Below are 19,967 nucleotides of genomic sequence, written 5' to 3' on the forward strand. Positions count from 1 at the left end.
AGGCGTCGTCGTCGTCTTCTTTTTTTTTTTTTTTTTTTAAGATTTTATTTATTTATTAATGGGAAAGATAGGAGGAGAGAGAAAGCACCAAATATCACTCTGGCATATGTGCTGCTGGGGATCGAACTCAGGATCTGCTTGAGAGTCCAAAGCTTTATCACTGCACCACCTCCTGGACCACTTCTTTTTTTTTTTTTTTTAAAGATTTTATTTATTCATGAGAAAGATAAGAGAGAGAGAGAGAGAGAGAGAGAAAGAGAAAGAAAGAACCAGACGTCACTCTAGTACATTGCTGCCGGGGATTGAACTTGGGACTTTGGCTTTGAGAGTTCAATGCTTTATTCACTGCACCACCTCCCGGACCATGCAGCCAGGCTTTCTTGTCAGGTCTGTGACCCCTCTCTGGCGGGCTGGTGCTTGACACAGCAAGGCAAGCTAGAAGCTAGGGAAAGCCTCTGCTAGTTCAAAATGTAGTGTAGTGGACTTTGTAAGCCTTCCTTTTAAAATGCCTGACAATAGTGTATCCTGGGTCCAGTCCCAAGTATCTAATTTAATGTTTAATATGTGTATGTGTGTGGGGGAGGCTTTGATAGGGCTGCCTAATGATTGTAAACTTGTATCCTTAAAATGTGCTAACTATGCCTTCATTTCATAGGCTGGGTGAACTCATGGACCTGACAGTTTTCTTTTGAAAAGTACCTCCCCCCACCAAAAGAAAAATGGCATTTGTTGCAACGCAGGGGGCCACAGTGGTCGACCAGACCACTCTGATGAAGAAGTACCTTCAGTTTGTGGCCGCCCTCACGGATGTGAATACACGTAAGTTGATCATTTTTGTCACTAAGTTCAGATGGGGTGCATACTGAGGGAAATAGTACCAGTACCCTTAATTTTCCAGAAGCAAAATGATGAGCACTGCTGGCTGGAGCTCCAAAGAGGCACATGTGTGTATGTGGTTGTGTGTGTGGTTGTCTGTATTCTTGTCTGTGCATGCACACGTATGCGAGGGAGCATGAATGTGTGTGTGGCTGGCGGTAGGGACTAGCTCTGTGCCTTCTGTTGGATCATGACAGTCGAACTGATAAGATCTGATTGCTTCTCTCCAGCGATTAAGTTTAGTAATGATAGGGACATTCTTCACAATTTTGGTGACCTGGTGTCTTTGTCTTGCTATTCACAGCCGATGAAACCAAATTAAAAATGATGCAAGAAGTGAGCGAAAACTTTGAGGTAAGACCCTTCTATTTCATACTGTCAGTGTTTGGTGTGCTTTCCTGTTGCCGATCCTGCTAGTGGCTCAGGCTCACTGGTCCGTGTGCTGGATGCAGCTGATCTGAGCAGCCTTTGTTAGTGTCCTGTACTGTGTCAGGATGGAGCTTTGGAGACATGCAGCTGATCCAGTTCCTTGCACTAAGAGCAGCAAACTAAAAGGCTGCTTTTGTCCTAAGTCAGTTCATGTTGTATTTTTTAAATATTTATTCCCTTTTGTTGCCCTTGTTGTTTTATTGTTGTAGTTATTGTTGTTGTTGATGTCATCATTGTTGGATAGGACAGAGAGAAATGGAGAGAGGAGGGGAAGACAGAGAGGGGGAGAGAAAGATAGATACCTGCAGACCTGCTTCACCTCTTGTGAAGCAATTCCCCTGCAGGTGGGGAGCCGGGGGCTCGAACCTGGATCCTTATGCCGGTCCTTGCCTGTCCTTGCACTTTGCGCCATGTGCGCTTAACCCCTGTGCTACTGCCTGACTCCCCCATGTTCCATTTTTTTAAAGTATCCTAATTCTTTCAGCTGGATACTTTTGAGTTCAGGGTGCACTTGACCTCTTCATTTGTTATGTACAGGTGATAGTATGTCACTGTGAAATGAGACAGTTTTGGCTCCGGTTACTTGATAAATACTGTGATATTGCAGTTTTTTTTTTTTTCTGGGGTCCTTAAGAGTCCCCCAGACTCTTCATTTTCATATTTATATGTATATACTTAATATTTATATATTAATCATAGACTAGAGAGAGAACCAAAACACCACTCTACTACATGCAGTGTTGGGAATTGAACTCAGGACCCCATGCTACCTCCCTGGCTGGCCCTCCCCTACCCCCTTACCAGAGTACTGTTAAACTGTGGTTTATGGTGGTGTCAGGGATTTAACCTGGGACCTTTTGTGCTTCAGGCATGAAAGTACTAATCTCCAGATGTTTCTGTTCTTCAGATTGAATAATTCCTCTTTACCTGCTTTGGGGAGTTGAAGAGGGAGGGGAAGGTGGGTGAGGTCATTTTCTTTCTTTCTTCCTTCTTTCCTTTACTTCTTTCTTTCTTGCCTTTAGGGTTATTGCTGTGGTTTGGTGCCAACACTACAAATCTACTGCTCCTGGAGGCCATTTTTGTTGTCTTTGTTGTCATTGCTGTTGTTGGATAGGACAGAGAGAAATCAAGAGAGGAGGGGAGACGGGGAGAGGAAGACCTGCAGACCTGCTTCATTGCTTGTAAAGCGACCCCCCTGCAGGTGGGGAGCTGGGGGCTTGAACCGGGATCCTTGAGTTGGTACTCCAGCTTCGCACCATGTGTGCTTAACCCGCTGCGCTACCGCCTGACAACCCCCCCCCCCCCCCGTTATTATTTTTGTTATTGTCTATGTGCTGTGGTGTTTGTGTGTTCACCAGAGTCCTGCTCAGCTCTGGCTGATTGTGGTACTGGGGATTAAACCAGGGACTTCTGGTCCCTCAGGCATGAAAGTCTTTTTGTATAACTATGCTATCCTCCCTGCTTGCAATATTACTTTTAAATTTCAGTTTATTTATACATATACTTTGTATTTAAAATTTTAATTATGTACTTTCATTCTAGAATTTATAAAATTCACTTTACTGTGTAACTCCCCAGTGCTTATTTGGACTTTTTTTTTTTTTCTTACCAGAGCACTGATCAGCTCTGGCTTTTGGTGGTGTGGGGGATTGAACCTGGGCCTTCTGAGCCTCAGGCATGAGAAGCTCTTTGCATTATGCTCTCTACCCCTGCCTGTGACTACCTGTTGTTATTTACTAGGACAGAATTTTCTTATTTTTTCAGTGTATTTATAGTAACTGCTTTAAAAAAAAATTTTAATTAACAGGTTAAGCACATGCGGCACAAAGCACAGGGACCAGTGTAGGGATCCCGGTTCGAGCCCCTGGCTCCCCACCTGCAGGGGAGTCACTTCACAGGTGGTGAAGCAGGTCTGCAGGTGTCTGTCTTTCTCTTCCCCTCTGTATCTTCCCCTCCTCACTCGATTTCTCTCTGTCCTGTCCAACGATGACATCAATAACAACAACAATAATAACTAAAACAATAAAACAGCAAGGGCAACAAAAGGGAAATAAATAAATATTAAAAAAAATTTAATTTCATGGTCCTGGAGGAGGTGCAGTGAAAAAGCTTTGGACTCTCAAGCATGAGGTCCCGAGTTCCATCCCAGCAGCACATGTGCCAGAGTGATGTCTGGTTCTTTCTTTCTTCTCCTATCTTTCTCATAAATAAATAAAATATTTAAAAAAATTTTTAATTAAAAAATTTTTTATATTTATTTTCCCTTTTGTTGCCCTTGTTTTTTTATTGTTGTAGTTACTGTTGGTGTTATTGATGTCATTGTTGTTAGATAGGACAGAGAGGAATAAGGAAGACAAAGGGTAAGAGAAAGATAGACACCTGCAAATGTGCTTCACCGCTTGTGAAGCGACTCCCCTATAGGTGGGGACCTGGGGGCTCGAACTGGGATCCTTAATGCCGGTTCTTGCATTTTGCGTCACATACACTTAACCCGCTGTGCTACCGCCTGACTCCCAAAAAATTTAATTTATTAATGAGAAAGATAGGAGAGAAAAATAAGCAGACATCATTCTGGTACATGTACTGCCAGGGTTTGAACTGGGAACTGGGAACTGCTTGACAGTTCAGTGCTTTATCTACTGCACCACCTCCCGGACCACTAGTTACTGCTTTAATGACCTTGGTGACCAAATACATTAGCCTTCTACAAAGCTTGATTAAAAAAAACCAAACTGGTGCCAGGGAATACATTTGAGGACCTTGCACATGTGCAATACCCTGAGCTGGCTCCCTGGCCCATCTTTTAATTTTATCCTTTATCTTTATTTTTGGTTAGAGACAGAGAAATTGAGAGGGAAGGGGGAGCTAGAGATAGACCTGCAGCACTGTTTCACTGCTCATGGAAGTTTCCCCCCTGCAGATGGGGGCTGAGGATTGAATGTGGGTCCTTGTACACTGTATCATGTGTGCTCAATACGGTAGGTGTGCCACTGCCTGGCCCCTTCCATTTTTTTTTTTTTTAATTAGTCTATACCTATCCTGATAGAGAAAGAGAAACCAAGTAAAGGGAGGGACCGGTGTTCCGCCCAGACAAACTCCCTCTGGTACCTTCCATGGTGCTCCCATGTGGTGCTGGGAGGATGTTTCCTGTTTCTGGCCTCTGGAGGATGATTTCCTGGCCTCTGGAGGATGATTGGATTTCTGTTGACTTTGGGTTCCATGACCCATCATCTTTGTGTGACTGGCAGTTTCTGTACTGAACAGTGCCTGTGAAACAAACATAGGGTCTCCAGGTTCTCTCGTCCTCCTCTGAAGAATGTTGACTTTTTTACTGGCATTAGCGGTTCATGGCTGGGTGCTGAGCCTTGGTTTTCTGTGGTAGAGAGGCTCTGTGCTGAGCCCAGTGCTAACCTGATGTGATTCAGTCTGGCTCTTACCAGAGGCTGGTTTTTAGTTGTCCTCAGGATGGGTCTGCATTTAAAGGCCTGGCCCTTTCTCAGTGTGGTATATGACGGGTGATTAGCTAGGTGACCTGGTTTTATGATCAGAGCATCTGTGTGTTGTAGTCAGGTGTTCAGGTTTTTGCACCGAGGCAGCTGGAACCCCAACCTCCAGTAACACTAGACCTCTGACATTTCTGTTTGTCTCAGTTCAAAAGCTGTCACATTGGAAAGGCCCAGGTAGTCCCACACTGCATTCCAAAATCCTCAGTCAAGGCCCCAGGGACTCATGAGAGACCGTCTCCACTTCCATTCTGTAGTTCCTTTTGGGCTCAAGGGCTTCGCCCTGCAGATTTCCACCCGTTCATCGTTCATCCCCATCTTGCTGAGCCCAAGTAAACACATGGTTCCTAGGCAGAGGGGTGTCATTGTGGAGCTCAGCTTGTGCGTTCTCCTTCTTTTTAAAACAAATAAAAACTTTAGCACAGGGAGTCGGACAGTAGTGCAGCAGGTTAAGTGCACGTGGCGCAAAGCGCAAGGACCGGCATAAGGGTCCCAGTTCGAGCCCCTGGCTCTCCACCTGCAGGGGAGTCGCTTCACAGGCGGTGAAGCAGGTCTGCAGGTGTCTGTCTTTCTCTCCCCCTCTCTGTCTTCCCCTCCTCTCTCCATTTCTCTCTGTCCTATCTAACAATGATGACATCAATAACAACAATAATAACTACTGCAACAATGAAAAAACAGCAAGGGCAACAAAAGGGAAAATAAATAAATCAAAAAGAAAAACTTTAGCACAGCATTGAGGAAGGAACCAAGGGCCTTACATATGATTTCAATACTGCCAAGGTGCTTGCCAGCCCTCATTTTTTACTCTCTATTCCCAGGGTGGGCAGGAGAGGAGCAGAGATGGTGAAAATGGGAGACAGCAAAGCACCACTGCACTGTGCATGGGGTCAAACCCAGGGCTGCATCACAGGCCTGCTCTCTGCCTGCTGAGCTATCTCCTGGACCCAGCATTGTCTTTCATGACTGCCTTTCCCCTGAAGAATGTTCTTTCATATTTATGGGTAGTCTAGTGCCTGTTGGTGTCAGAAGCAGAAGAGAAAGGCATGTTTCTTACTTTGAATGAGGGGATAATAAAATCTTCCATAGTGGGCAGGTTAAAAAGCAAACCACACAGACTTAATATGAGTGGGGATAGATAGCATGCTTCCTGGTGTAGTCGTAGTTAGTAAAGGTGAAGTCAGTGCTAGTAGGAGTGTGCCAGGTAGCCTTCAGCTGTTATTAAAAGTATTCTAGTTTGGCAGGGCTTTTAAATTTATTCTGACACAGGCATTTTTAAGGACTTGCTGCTTTGCACGGAACCAGAAAAGTGTCCTTAGACTAGAGACGAAGAGCTTTCTCTCCTGCCAAGCTGCTAATGCAAGCTGTGGAGAATAGCACAAAGAAGGTGGGAGGTTTTGGACCAGCTAGGCCTGTGGTCTGCTTTTAGTGGAGGAACTGACCCTGGAGCCATATGCCTCGCAGGCTCATCGAGAGGCTGAGGTCATGGAGTGCCTCTGAACCTGCAGGCAGTTGGGCCCAGGGTGCCCTGGGCTCAGTGTCTGACCTGCTCCCCAACACACCAGGTCCTTCCTTGTACTGAAGCATTTATTATTTAGTAGGATCAGGACAGGAAGGTGGTATGCCTGAGGCTTTTTCAAATCAGTAGAACATAAACATTTACCTTAAATCAGGTTCAGGGCACTTAGACCTTCAGAGAGTGACTATCAGGCAGAAACTACTTATAGCAGAGTCCTCGAGGCCCAGGGTTCAATCCCCAGAAGCTAAGGCTGAGTGGTGCTTTGGGAAGGAATGAATGAATGAATGAAGGGAGGGAGACTAAACCATCACTGCTTCCCTAGAAAAGTACTTAAATGAACAGTGGAATTAAACCATGCCCAATTGTTGTTAAAATTTGGCCTGGCTCTAGCTGGCTCTAGCTAGCTTCACGGGCGGGTAACAGAGACGACCAGAGACATACGGCTGGGCAGGGAAGCTGTATTTCTTTATTCAGGAACAACGATTCATAAACTAAGACAAACTAATCACCAAACAGAACTCTGCTGTCTCTTTGCGGCGGCGCAAGCACTCTCTCTTACTCTGTACTCAGGAAACCCTCTCCAACTCTGGAACTCTCGAACTCTAACTCTGTCACTCTCGGACTCAGGAACCCTCTCTCTGGGTTCCTTTGGGCGGGGCCAAGCAGGCCCGCGAAATTAACAGGACTCATCCAATTCTCTTGGCGGGGGAGGGCTAGAACAAACCAATGTAAAGCATACGACACCCAATGATTTTAGAATTCTTAGAAATTCATTCCAGTAGCCTCTTAGGTATAAGATTCTGTGCTGAGCTGGGAAGTCAGCATAATGGTTATGCACAAAGCCTTACATGCCTGAGGCACCCAGGGTTCTAGGTATAACCCCTAGCACCGTCATAAGCCAGAGCTGAGCAGTGCTCTGAAAAAAAAAATTGATCAAAAAACAAATTAGTTTGTGCTAACTTTGAGAGTATGGGCTTTGTTTATTTGTTGTCATTGGGGCTTTGCTGCTCTAGGCCACCATTTTTTGGAAGGGTTAGTAAGACCTCATAGCACCGAGGCTTCCTTGTGGTTGGGGCAGGCTGGAACCTAGGCTGTGCTCATGAGAAAGCAAAAGCCAGTGTCCAGGTGAGCTATCTTATTGCTCCCCATTGAGGAAGGGGCAGAGCTGGTAGAACATGAAACTCCATACCTGACGTTTGATGCTTAAGAATCAAACAAAAACCAAACCGAAATGCTCTCATGCCTGAGATTCCCGGTTTGAACCTCAATCCACATTTACCGGCTTATCTCTCCTCTCTGCCTCATGTGATACTCTCTTATATAGAATTAGTACAATCTTAAAAAAAAAATTATTTACCAATGATAAACCCAGAGCAGCTTTCTGTCATTTGTGATGCTGGGGATTGAGCTAGGGATCTCATGCTCCTGAGTTGAGCACTCTAGCCACCTCCTGGTCTGCCGTGCATCATCTTTTAGGGCAGAAAATAAAAAAACCAAGATAGAAATTGCATGAAAAATTCATATGAACTAAAAACAGGGCTGAGTTGGAATACTGAAGGAATATCTAAACAGCTGTTGAGTGGGTCCTTATATTTTTTGTCTATTAATTTTTAATTTCTTTATTGGGGGAATTAATGCTTTACATTCAACAGTAAATACAGTACTTTGTACATGCATAACATTTCCCAGTTTTCCATATAACAATACAACCCCCATTAGGTCCTCTGCCATCCATTTTGGACCTGTATTCTTCCCCCCACCTACCCCAGAGTCTTTTACTTTGGTGCAGTATGCCAATTCCGGGTCTGTATTTTTTACATGAACCCTTCATTGGAGAAATTTGCAACTTGGATATTTTGAAAGGTGTGGAATTGGGTCAGCGCAGGTTTTTGTGTGGATGAGCTTGAGTTCCTTGGGGCCTTGCTGATCTATCTTCAAGCCTGAGTCTCTCCTTAGAGTTCTGGGAATGTGTGAAGTTTTGTGGAGAAGGGTGACAGGGCCCTTGCCTCCCAGTGAATTAAGTCTACTTGGGAGGCTGAGGCACTGCCCAGCTTCCTCTGGGGGGGGCGTGGGCAGCACCACCCACTTTGTTCTGTGTTAGTATGGCCTCTCGAATGTGCCTGGGCAGGCCCCGGAAGACTCATATCAGGGCACGCGCCTACAACTGCAGCGCCATGTTATTCTCTGATTTTGGCCTCTTCCCTTCTTTTGTGGATTTTGGAAATGACCTGGTTATCCTCTTCAGCCCAGGTCAGCATCTGGAGTGGAGACACTTCAGTGAAAGAACTGCCCTGCTATTCTTCTCAGTGCTCTGTCAGATTTGGGCCAGAGAGAGAGTTAAACCTGGAGTTGGGCTGTGGTGCATCTGGTTAAGCACACATATTACGAAATGCAAGAATCCTGGTTCGAGCCCTTGGCTCTCCACCTGCAGGGGGCGGACTTCACAAGTGGTGAAGCAGGTCTGCAGGTGTCTATCTCTCTCCCTCTCTCTGTTTCTCCCTCTTCTCTGTTTCTCTCTGTCCTATCCAATAAAAAATAGAAAAAAATTGCCTCCAGGAGCAGTGGATTATTAGTGCCTGCACCGAGCCCCAGTGATAACCCTGGAGGCAAAAAAAAACAAAACAAAAACAAAAAAACTCCCACTCCCATATACTCCCAACCCTGCCAGAAAGGCCCCGGGGCCTGGTGCATGGGAGGTACTGCTGAACAGTCTGCCTGGGCCAGGTGTTTTTATTCTGTATCCTTAGAGAGACACTGGACATTGGTAATTGGGTTAACTTTGAAAAGTCCTTTTGTTAGGGTTTGCTGTACAGTACCCAGTATCTTGCATATAGCTGTGCTATTGGTTACTTCTGATCTACTTGGTCTAGGCTTTTGATAGAGTCCGCATATCAAATACACAGCCTATATATTAAAAAGACTCAGTCTGTGTTTTAAAAACTTCAAGACATACAATTAATTTTCCCCCTCATATTAACTAGTGATATATATGACTACGCTTTACTAGGAGTGTACATAAACACCATTCCCACCACCAAAAGACTGTGACCCATCCCTCCCACCCACTCCCACCCCCCACTGGCCCAGGAAGCTGCATGTCTACCCCTCACCACAGGGTTTTTACTTTGGTGCCCTACTTACAATTTAGTCAGGTCCTGCTTTTAGTTTCCCTTTCAGATCTTCTTACTCAACTTCTGTTGGTGAGTGGGATCATCCCATACTCATCTTTATCTTTCTGACTTATCTCACTTAAACATAATTCCTTCTAGCTCTGTCCAAGATGGGTCAGAGAAGGTGGGTTTCTTTGTTTTGCATAGTATTCCATTGTGTATATATACCACAGCTTTCTCAGCCACTCATCTGTTGTTGGGCACCTGGGTTGCTTCCAGGTTTAGCTATTATGAATTGTGCTGCTATGAACATAGGAGTACACACCTCTTTTTGGTTGGGTGTTATGGAGTCCTTAGGGTATATCCCCAGGAGAGGAATTACTGGATCATATGGAAGGTCCATGTCTAGCCTTGTGAGAGTTTTCCAGACTGCTCTCCACAGAGGCTGTACCAATTTACATTCCCACCAGCAATGCAAAAGGTTCCTCTGTACCCACAGCCTCTCCAGCATTTTTGCTGCTGTCCTTTTTGATGTATGCTATTCTTACAGGAGTGAGGTGGTATCTTAATGTTGTCTTAATGTGCATTTCTCTGACAATCAGTGGTCTAGAGCAGTTTTTCATATGTTTGTTAGCCTTTTGGATCTCCTCTGAGGTGAATGTTTTGTTCATATCCTCTGCCCATTTTTGGATGGGAAGACACTGGACATTGACCCATCATCCATGGGCTCCCATGTTGCTGAGGATCAAACCCAAATCTTCTTCACCTTGGTCAGGGTGTGTGCTTGACCAGTTGAGTTACCTCTGGGTCCACCAGTTTAGTCCTCCTCACTGCAAATGAGCCCTTCGTTTTGTGCCTTTGCATGTACTTTTCTTAAAATCTTTTCCACTTCTTCATGTAGTTGGCTCATACTGACCATTTATGCTGAGACAGGATCTGGCTTGTGCGCAGTTTCACTGCTTCTGGTCTTCCTTTTTATTTGGGTAGGCAGGGAGAGGGATTGAGAGAAGGGGGGCGGGGGAGAGAACACAGCATGAGAACTTCTGAGGTGCCCAAGAACCTCCTGTGTGGTGTCTGGGTGTGAACTTGGGTGGCACTTCTGGCAAAGTGCATACTCTGCCCGCCCAGTGAACTCTCTGTCCTGGTCTTTTAGACTTGAAAACTAGTTGCCTCCATAGCACTGACAGGCTGAGTCTCATAGTGAAAGTTCCAGAGACCTGAGTAAAAAGAAGTCTCACTTGCGGGAGGCATCCTCGACTGCTAGTCCTTTTTTATAAAAGATTTTTTAAAAAATACTTATTTCCTTTTGTTGCCCTTGTTTTTTTTTAATAATTTATTTCTTTATTGGGGAATTAATGTTTTACATTCAACAGTAAATACAATAGTTTGTACATGCATAACATTCCCCAGATTCCCATTTAACAATACAACCCCCACTATGTCATTCATCATCCTTCATGGACCTGTATTCTCCCCACCCACCCACCCACCCCAGAGTCTTTTACTTTGGTGCAATATGCCAATTCCATTTCAGGTTCTACTTGTGTTTTCTTTTCTAATCTTGTTTTTCAATTTCTGCCTGAGAGTGAGATCATCCCATATTCATCCTTCTGTTTCTGACTTATTTCACTCAACATGATTTTTTCAAGGTCCATCCAAGATCGGCTGAAAACGGTGAAGTCACCATTTTTTACAGCTGAATAGTATTCCATTGTGTATATATACCACAACTTGCCCAGCCACTCATCTGTTGTTGGACACCTGAGTTGCTTCCAGGTTTTGGCTATTACAAATTGTGCTGCCAAAAACATATGTGTACACAGATCTTTTTGGATGGATGTGTTGGGTTCCTTAGGATATATCCCCAGGAGAGGAATTGCAGGGTCGTAGGGTAGGTCCATTTCTAGCCTTCTGGGAGTTCTCCAGACTGTTCTCCACAGAGGTTGGACCAATTGACATTCCCACCAGCAGTGCAGGAGGGTTCCTTTGACCCCACACCCTCTCCAGCATTTGCTACTGTTACCTTTTCTGATGTATGATATTCTCACAGGAGTGAAGTGATATCTCATTGTTGTCTTGATTTGCATTTCTCTGACAATCAGAGACTTGGAGCATTTTTTCATGTGTTTCTCTGCCTTTTGGATCTCTTCTGTGGTGAATATTCTGTCCAAGTCCTCCCCCCATTTTTGGATGGGGTTATTTGTTGTCTTGTTGTTTAGTCTGGCAAGCTCTTTATATATGTTGGTTATTAAACTCTTATCTGATGTATGACATGTAAAGATCTTCTCCCATTCTGTGAGGGGTCCCTCTTGGTTTGGGTAGTGGTTTCTTTTGCTGTGAAGAAGCTTTTTAATTTGATGTAGTCCCATAGGTTTATACTTGCCTTAGTCTTCTTTGTAATTGGATTCGTTTCATTGAAAATGTCTTTAAAATTTATACGGAAAAGAGTTCTACCAATACTTTCCTCTAAGTATTTGATAGTTTCTGGTCTAACATCCAAGTCCTTGATCCACTTGGAATTTACTTTTGTATTTGGTGAAATACAGTGATTCAGTTTCATTCTTCTGCATGTTTCAACCCATTGTTTCCAATGCCATTTCTTGAAGAGACTCTGCTTTCCCCATGTAATAGTCTGGGCCCCTTTGTCAAAGATTAGATGTCCATAGGTGTGGGGCCTCATTTCTGGGCTCTCAATTCTATTCCACTGGTCAGCGTGTCTATTCATGTTCCAGTACCAAGCAGTTTTGATGACAATGGCCCTATAATACAGTTTGAGATCTGGGAGTGTGATGCCTCTGGTTCTGTTCTTTTTTCTCAAGATTGTTTTGGCAATTCTAGGTCTTTTCTGGTTCCAGATAAACATTTGTAGCATTTTTTGTATTCTAAAAAATGTGCTTGGGATCTTGATGGGGATAGCATTAAATTTGTAGATGGCTCTGGGTAATATATTCATTTTGATGATGTTAATTCTTCCAACCTATGAACATGGAATATCTTTCCACTTCTTTGTGTCTTTCAATTTCTTTGAGTACTGACTCATAATTTTCAGTATACAAGTCTTTCCCTTCCTTGGTTAGATTTACTCCTAGATATTTTATTGTTTTTGTTGCTATAGTAAAAGGAATTGATTTCTGGATTTCAATTTCTTCTAACTTAGTATTTGCATTGAGGAATGCCACTGACTTTTGAATGTTAATTTTATAGCCTGACACCTTACTGTATTGCCTGATGATTTCCAAAAGCTTCTTACTGGATTCCTTAGGTTTTTCCATGTATACTATCATGTCATCTGCAAATAAGGAGAGTTTGACTTCTTCTCTTCCAATCTGTATCCCTTGAATTCCTTGCTCCTGCCTGATTGCTATGGCAAGAACTTCCAACACTATGTTGAATAGTAATGGTGATAGTGGGCAGCCCTGTCTAGTACCTGATCTGAGTGGAAATGCTTCCAGTTTTTCACCATTGAGTATGATGTTGGCTGTAGTTTTGCTATATATATAGACTCCACTATCTTGAGGAATTTACCATCTATTCCCATTTTTTGTAGTGTTTTGATCATAAAGGGATGTTGTATTTTGTCAAAGGCTTTCTCTGCATCTATTGATATGACCATGTGGTTTTTGGTCTTGCTTTTGTTGATGTGGTGGATCACATTGATTGATTTACGTATATTAAACCAACTTTGCATGCCTGGGATAAACCCCACTTAGTCATGATGAACAATCTTTTTGATACACTGCTGTATCCGGTTGGCTAGAATTTTGTTCAATATTGTTGCATCTATGTTTATCAGAGATATTGGTCTGTAGTTTTCTTTTTTGGTTGTGTCCCTGTCTGCTTTTGGTATCAGGGTGATGTTGGCTTCATAGAAGCTGGCAGGGAGTATTCCAGTGTCTTCAATCTTCTGGAAGACTTTTAAAAGTAGAGGTATTAGTTCTTCTTTGAAGGTTTTGTAGAATTCATTTGTAAAACCATCTGGTCCAGGACTTTTATTTCTGGGAAGATTTTTGATAACTGTTTCAATTTCATTAGCGGTGATCGGTCTGGCCTGTTCATGTTAGTTCCAGAGACCTGAGTAGAAAGAAGTCTCACTTGCGGGAGGCATCCTCGACTGCTAGTCTTTTTTTTTTTAAAAGATTAAAAAAAAAAACCAAACATTTCCTTTTGTTGCCCTTGTTGTTTTATTGTTGTAGTTATTGTTGATGCTGTTGTTGTTGGATAGGATAGAGAGAAATGGAGGGAGGAGGGGAAGATGAGAGCTCAGAGAAAGATAGACGCTTGCTTCACCACTTGTGAAATGACCCCCTGCAGGTGGGAGCCGGGGGCTCGAACCGGGATCCTTAATTGGTCCTTGCACTTTGCGCCACCTGTGTTTAACCCGCTGCGCTACCGCCCAACTCCCAAGATTTTTTTAAATAGTTATTTATTTATTCTCTTTTGTTGCCCTTACTGTTTTATTGTTGCAGTTATTATTGCTGTTATTGATGTTGTTGTTGGATAGGACAGAGAAATGGAGAGAGGAGGGGAAGACGGGGAGAGAAAGACACCTGCAGACTTGCTTCACCACCTGTGAAGCGACTCCCATGCAGGTGGGGAGCCAGGGGCTCGAACTGGGATCCTTACACCGGTCCTTGCGCTTTGTGCCATGTGTGCTTAACCCGCTGCACCACCACCCGACTCCCTCAATTGCTAGTCTTACGCAGTAATGTGTTCTTCTGTTACATGTCCCCTCATTGCCAACACCTCTTCATGATTCCGTGTTAGTTCTCTTTTGGTACCTGTCTGCTCCACCTCAGAGAGCCTGAATGCACCTCCATCAGGTCCTATTGAGAATCTGAGGGGAACTCAGTTGAATGAACAAGTGAAGGAGAAAAGAACTTGGGTGTTAGATACAAAGAATTTGAATCCACTTCCAAAATTTGATATAGTCAGCAAGTTTTTCAACCTCTCTGAGCTTCCTCCTTTGTGTAGTGAGGACTAAGGTGGAAAGAGGGTAAGGCACACAGTACAGTACGGCACAGGTGCTCTGATAGCCGAATCGGGCCACTTTCAACAAAAAAGAATTGTGGAAGGTTTGCTTGTTCGTTTGTTTGTTTATGGGGCAGGGGAGAAGGAAAGAGAATCAGAATGCCACTCCGGTTATATGTGAAGCCGATTGAACTTGGGACCTCATGCTTGAACATCCAGCCCTTAATCCACTGAGGCAGCTCCTGGGCCACCAGGTCACATTCTTTGAGCTTTTATCATAGTCAGCGTTATAAGCTGTACATCTCATGTATTCCTGACCCCCCCCCCCCAAGGTGGGAAGTTTTGTTTTCCTCATTTAACAGGAGCTGACGATGCTGAGACCTAGGGGATAAGTATCTGTGCAGGACTTACCCTGAGTGGGGACCAGAAGCTGCAGTGGTAACCATTCCACTACACTGCCTCCAAGAGATGTGTTTCTTTCTGGTTCTCCTTTGAAAGTCAGTGCTGGGGTAAATGAGGGACTGGAGCAGATAAACATGGACATATTTGATAAGTTAGATTGGAAAAAGTTATGTGGAGCTCATATTTCACCCAGATGAAAAACTAAAAGTGGAATGACTCTTCAGAGATCTTGTAGTTTGATTGTAGCTGAGAGAGGCCTCCAACCTGAGCATTTCCTATAGCAGCAGTTTTTCTAGTAAAGTTGAGCTTGTAGTGTTCTTGAGTTGAATTCTAACAGGTCATCCTAATTTTTTGAAATATTCTAGTTACCACTAAAGTGTTAATGTATTAAAATTTGATGCTTACTCTGCTACAGTGTTTTATTTTCTTTGAACATGTTGCTGTGTAAACTTGAAAATGAATGTACCTACTCACTGGGTTTTTCTTTTGCTTTTTTGCATAATTAGAACGTGACATCATCTCCTCAGTATTCTACATTCCTGGAACATATCATCCCTCGGTTCCTTACATTTCTTCAAGATGGAGAAGTTCAGTTTCTTCAGGAGAAACCAGCCCAGGTAATATGCAAGGAAACAAATGCCACCCCATGGGATTGCCAGCATTCATAACTTGAAACAACTCAGAGACTTTACAGTTCCACTTGAAAACAGAAACCTTCATCACACAAGGATAACTTTGAGGTCATTGCCTCTGTGCTTAAAAGTCTCCTTTTTATATATATTTAGCCAGACCACTGCTTAGCCCTTGTTGTGGTGGTGGTGGGGGAGATTGAGCCTGGGACTTTTGCGCCTCAGGCATGAGTCTGTGGGCATAACCATTATGCTATCTACCCCTGCCCTCGGTTTTATTATTCTAGGCAGGGCATTTCTGTTACAATTTATAATATTCCTTTGTCCACTGGTGATGCTCATGTACACTATTATAGACAAATTAGAAGGAAGGACATTCTTTAATGACTGCATAGATTGGCAGCTATACTCAAATTCTTATAACTCTGGTTTTGTTTCATTTCTCCTGTGCCCCACCTACTCTTAACCCCCCGCCCCACTTTGAGAATTCAGAAAAATCTGTTTTATCTCCAAGTATTGTGTATGCTCAAAAAAAAAAAAAAAAGACAACTTTAAAAGCCAGCATACTTCCTGTGGAAATGTATTGCTAAATAAATCATCCTGCTGTGCCGGTTAAAGATCTGACATATATAGCTACTTTTTTTTTTTTGGTGATTTTTAAATTATTTATTTATTTATTCCCTTTTGTTGCCCTTGTTGTTTTATTGTTGTAGGTATTATTGTTGTTGTTGTTGGATAAAACAGAGAAGTGGAGAGAGGAGGGGAAGATGGGGAGAGAAAGACAGACACCTGCAGATCTGCTTCACTGCTTGTGAAGCGACTCCCCTGCACATGGGGAGCCAGGGGCTCAAACTGGGATCCTTACCACTTTGTGCCACGTGTGCTTAACCGGCTGCACTACCGCCTGACTCTCCATATTTAAGTACCTTTTAACAATCACCTCTATAACCAGTCATATTAGATCTTGGCCCAAAATAATTGAAATGACATTATTGAGATTATGAGGTGCTATTGGTTTTACTATTATTTTTCCCCAGAACCTTGCTCAGCTCTGGTTTATGGTGGTGCTGGGGATTGAATCATGGGACATGGAATCTTTTGTGCCTCGGGCATGAAAGTCTTTTTGCAGGACCATTATGCTGTCTGTCTCCGTCAGACCTGTTTTACCTTCTCACCTTAGATCTACTCTATATTCAGACAGCTCTTCTGCAGACACTGACAAGTTGTGAAGGAGGGTGACTTTAGTTGCTTTGTGCTATGGAAGTTTATAGATAGTAAAAGTAATAGTTTGTAGTACATACTTTTTATTACTTTTTATTCAATTTAAAAATAACACTTGTTGTTGGCAGAGACACAACACAGTGGTTTATACAACAAATTTTGATGCTCAAGGTATCGGAGTCCCTAGCACTGCCATAAATCAGAGCTGAGCAATGCTGTGGATAGTGTGTGGTGTGTGTGTGTGTAATATGAGAACACTCTGGCACATTAGTTACTTGGGATTAAACCTGGGATCTCATGCTTGATTTCCTAACACTCCATGTGCAGTGCAACCTCCCAGTCCAAACTGACATTTCTGTGAAAAAGAATAGTTTCTTTTTTTTCTTTTTCTTTTTTTTTTTTATTTAACAAAGGAGACATTAACAAAACCATAGAATAAGGGGTACAATTCCGCGCAATTCCCATCACCCAGTCTCCATATCCCATCCCCTCCCCTGATAGCCTTCCCATTCTCTATCTCTCTGGGAGTATGGATCCAGGGTCATTGTGGGTCATTCTAAAATGAAACCCACCTTGTAGTATAGCGGTTAACAGGGTGGGGTCACCCTTGTGACTTGTAGACCATGAAGCCGTTACTTGGAACGCTTGAAAAGACTTTATATTTTCTTTTTTCTTTGTCAGCAACTGCGGAAGCTAGTTCTTGAAATAATCCATAGAATACCGACCAATGAGCATCTTCGTCCTCATACGAAAAATGTGTTGTCTGTGATGTTTCGGTTTTTAGAGGTAACCTTGGGGAATTCTAGCTGTTTAGCCTTCAATTGTTTTTCTCGTTGTAAAATTCTGCACTATGGTATTATTTCCTTCCACTAACATTCTGGTCTTCACCAGTAATCCTTTCTTAGTATTTCTTACCCCCATTTTGACAACTGATTACTAAGAAACATTGAAGACCATTTGGGGGAATTCAGTCATCTGGGGGAATGGAGTAAATCTGCAAAAACGATTTGGTCAATAAACTTGGGTTCTCTGGTGTATGACAAGTCTCTATGTGCTGATAATTCGGTTGTGTTTCTGCACCCAGTGGAGAGATGAGTACAGAGTGGGGGCAGACAGATTTTAGTTCAGAAGAACCTGGCTTTGCCGGTCATAGGTGTGTTGTGTGAGCTTGTTGGCTTACTTTCTCCAGAGTTTAGCTTTCTGACACACAGATGGCATGCTCCCTCTCCCAGCATGTGTAACGTGGTGAGCACAGGAGCTCTGTGGCACAGAAGCCCCACCTTTGTTCTTTGGGCAGTCTTCCAAACTGTGAGCAGTTATCATCGTGGTGTGACTGGCCACTAACGCCAGTGGCCACCTCTGCCAGAGCCACTCTCGCAGAACTTTGAAGTGGGCTGTCCTGACCAAGATGCCCTAACCCAAGCCCATGAATGCCTTCTGTGGGACAGTAGTGCTCCGTGTTTACCAGCAGAATGGATCTGATTGGCAGCTGGAGGGCGCATATGCAGGCAAAGCTTAGGAAATGGTGTTTTTTTTTTTTTTTAATTTTATCTTTATTTATTGGAAAGAGACAGCCAGAAATTGAGAGGAGGAGGGAAGCTAGAGAGAGAGAGATAGAGAGATAGACAGACACCTGCAGACCTGTTTCACCACTCGCAAAGCTTTCCCTCTGCAGGTGGGGGCCAGGGTTCGAACCCGGGTCCTTGTGCACTGTAGCGGAAATGGTGTTTTAATGTTGAAAACAAGTCCTTTGAAGTATAACTCTTCCTTTAAATGTTTTCTTTTAAAGACGGAAAATGAAGAAAATGTCCTGATTTGTCTAAGAATAATTATTGAGCTACACAAACAGTTCAGGCCACCCATCACACAAGAAGTAAGTATCCTGATAGGATTTGTGTGCAAAGCACTGACAGGTCTCTTCTGGGGATTTTTACCTTTTATCAGAGTTGACAGAAAGCATGTTGCTTTCAGGTGTAAGAAGCCTGGCCTACGTTGGGGGGAGGCCTTTGTGGATTTAGCAGTGACCCTTTTATTATTTTCTCAATGCGTATATTACTATTTTGCTCAAATTTTCACTAGTTGAAACATAACTAACTGCCCAGTGATCTTGATATTTACGTCTGAGGTGCTAGAAGGCTGCAGTCACCCTATTCCTACAGGGTTAAGGTGTGAGTTCTGAAGTCAGAGCTGTGTTTGAATCTTAGCTGTGCAGTTTAGTGGCTGGTCGGTAACTGATCAGCTCTTAATTACTTACAGCCTTCTCACAGCATATTGTGACTTACTTATCTATTTAAAGTATACGTTAATATAGAAATAACAAACCTACTATATAAATAACAAACTTACTATATATGTATATTTACCAGAGCACTGTTCAACTCTGGCTTATGATGGATGGTGCTGGGTAGGGATTGAACCAGGTACTTTGGAGCCTCAGGCACCAAACTTTGCATAACCATTATGCTATCGCCCCTGCCCTATTTATTTGTTTTGCTTAATGAGTGCTTGAAGAATTAATTAAAAAGCTAAAGTTCTTAGCACAGACTGCTATGCCTACATAGTAAGCATTAAATATGCTGTATTACGCCATTTTCTCTGATGCTAAGTAACTGCTGTTTGCAAATTATTTAGAAATTAGAAGCATGGGGAGTTGGGCGCTAGCACAGCAGGTTAAGTGCACATGGCACAAAGCGCAAGGACTGGCATGAGGATCCTGGTTCGAGCCCCCTGGCTCCTCACCTGCAGGGGAGTCGCTTCATAGGCCGTGAAACAGGTCCGCAGGTGTCTTTCTTTTCCCCTCTTTCCCTCCTCTCTCCATTTCTCTCTGTCCTATCCAGCAGCAACAACAGTTATAACAACAGTAACAACCACAACAAGGGTAACAAAAATGGGAAAAATGGCCTCTAGGAGCAGTGGATTCATAGTGCTGGCACCGAGCCCCAGTGATAACCCTGGAGGCAAAAAAAAAAAAAAAAAATAGAAGCATGATGATAATGCAGAATTCCTTCCATTTTAAAGATGATCTTGGTTTCCTCCCCCTTTTTCTTAACATGTGTATCAGAATATCTTCTATCAAGTTGTATTAGTATTGTATATGACACTTTGTATCTTGATTATTTCCCTTAACATAATACAGAAACATTTCACAAGCACAAAACATCTTTAGAAAATTAGTTTCAATGGCTGCTTAATACTGTTTCTCCTGGGTTCTGTTGTTAAGGTAGTGAAGACTTTCGAAGAGTCACAAGGCATCATTTCCAGTTCAGATTATTTCATAGACTGAATTTGTAGAAGTAGCATTTTGGAGGGTTGG

The 19,967-nt window shown here is 43.1% G+C and overlaps 1 protein-coding gene and 1 non-coding gene across 7 annotated transcripts in view; both read left to right on the forward strand.

Moving 5' to 3' along the window:
- The window catches only part of TRRAP (transformation/transcription domain associated protein), a 97,286-nt gene that overhangs the window by 1,722 nt on the left and 75,597 nt on the right, over window positions 1–19,967 (forward strand). For all 6 annotated transcript variants that reach the window (XM_060173304.1, XM_060173309.1, XM_060173307.1 and 3 more), the window contains exons 2-6: window positions 656–819; window positions 1,181–1,230; window positions 15,311–15,421; window positions 17,336–17,440; window positions 18,444–18,527. In XM_060173304.1, coding sequence (XP_060029287.1) covers window positions 720–819; window positions 1,181–1,230; window positions 15,311–15,421; window positions 17,336–17,440; window positions 18,444–18,527 — 450 coding nt within the window. In that variant the 5' untranslated portion in view covers window positions 656–719. The remainder of the gene's footprint in view (window positions 1–655; window positions 820–1,180; window positions 1,231–15,310; window positions 15,422–17,335; window positions 17,441–18,443; window positions 18,528–19,967) is intronic.
- On the forward strand, window positions 895–1,099 carry LOC132533281 (small nucleolar RNA ZL1). Its single transcript, XR_009545174.1, has one exon. It is a non-coding gene; the product is annotated as a small nucleolar RNA ZL1 (small nucleolar RNA).

The sequence above is a fragment of the Erinaceus europaeus genome, chromosome 15 (genome assembly GCF_950295315.1).
Source record: "Erinaceus europaeus chromosome 15, mEriEur2.1, whole genome shotgun sequence".
NCBI classification, from domain to species: Eukaryota; Metazoa; Chordata; class Mammalia; order Eulipotyphla; family Erinaceidae; genus Erinaceus; species Erinaceus europaeus.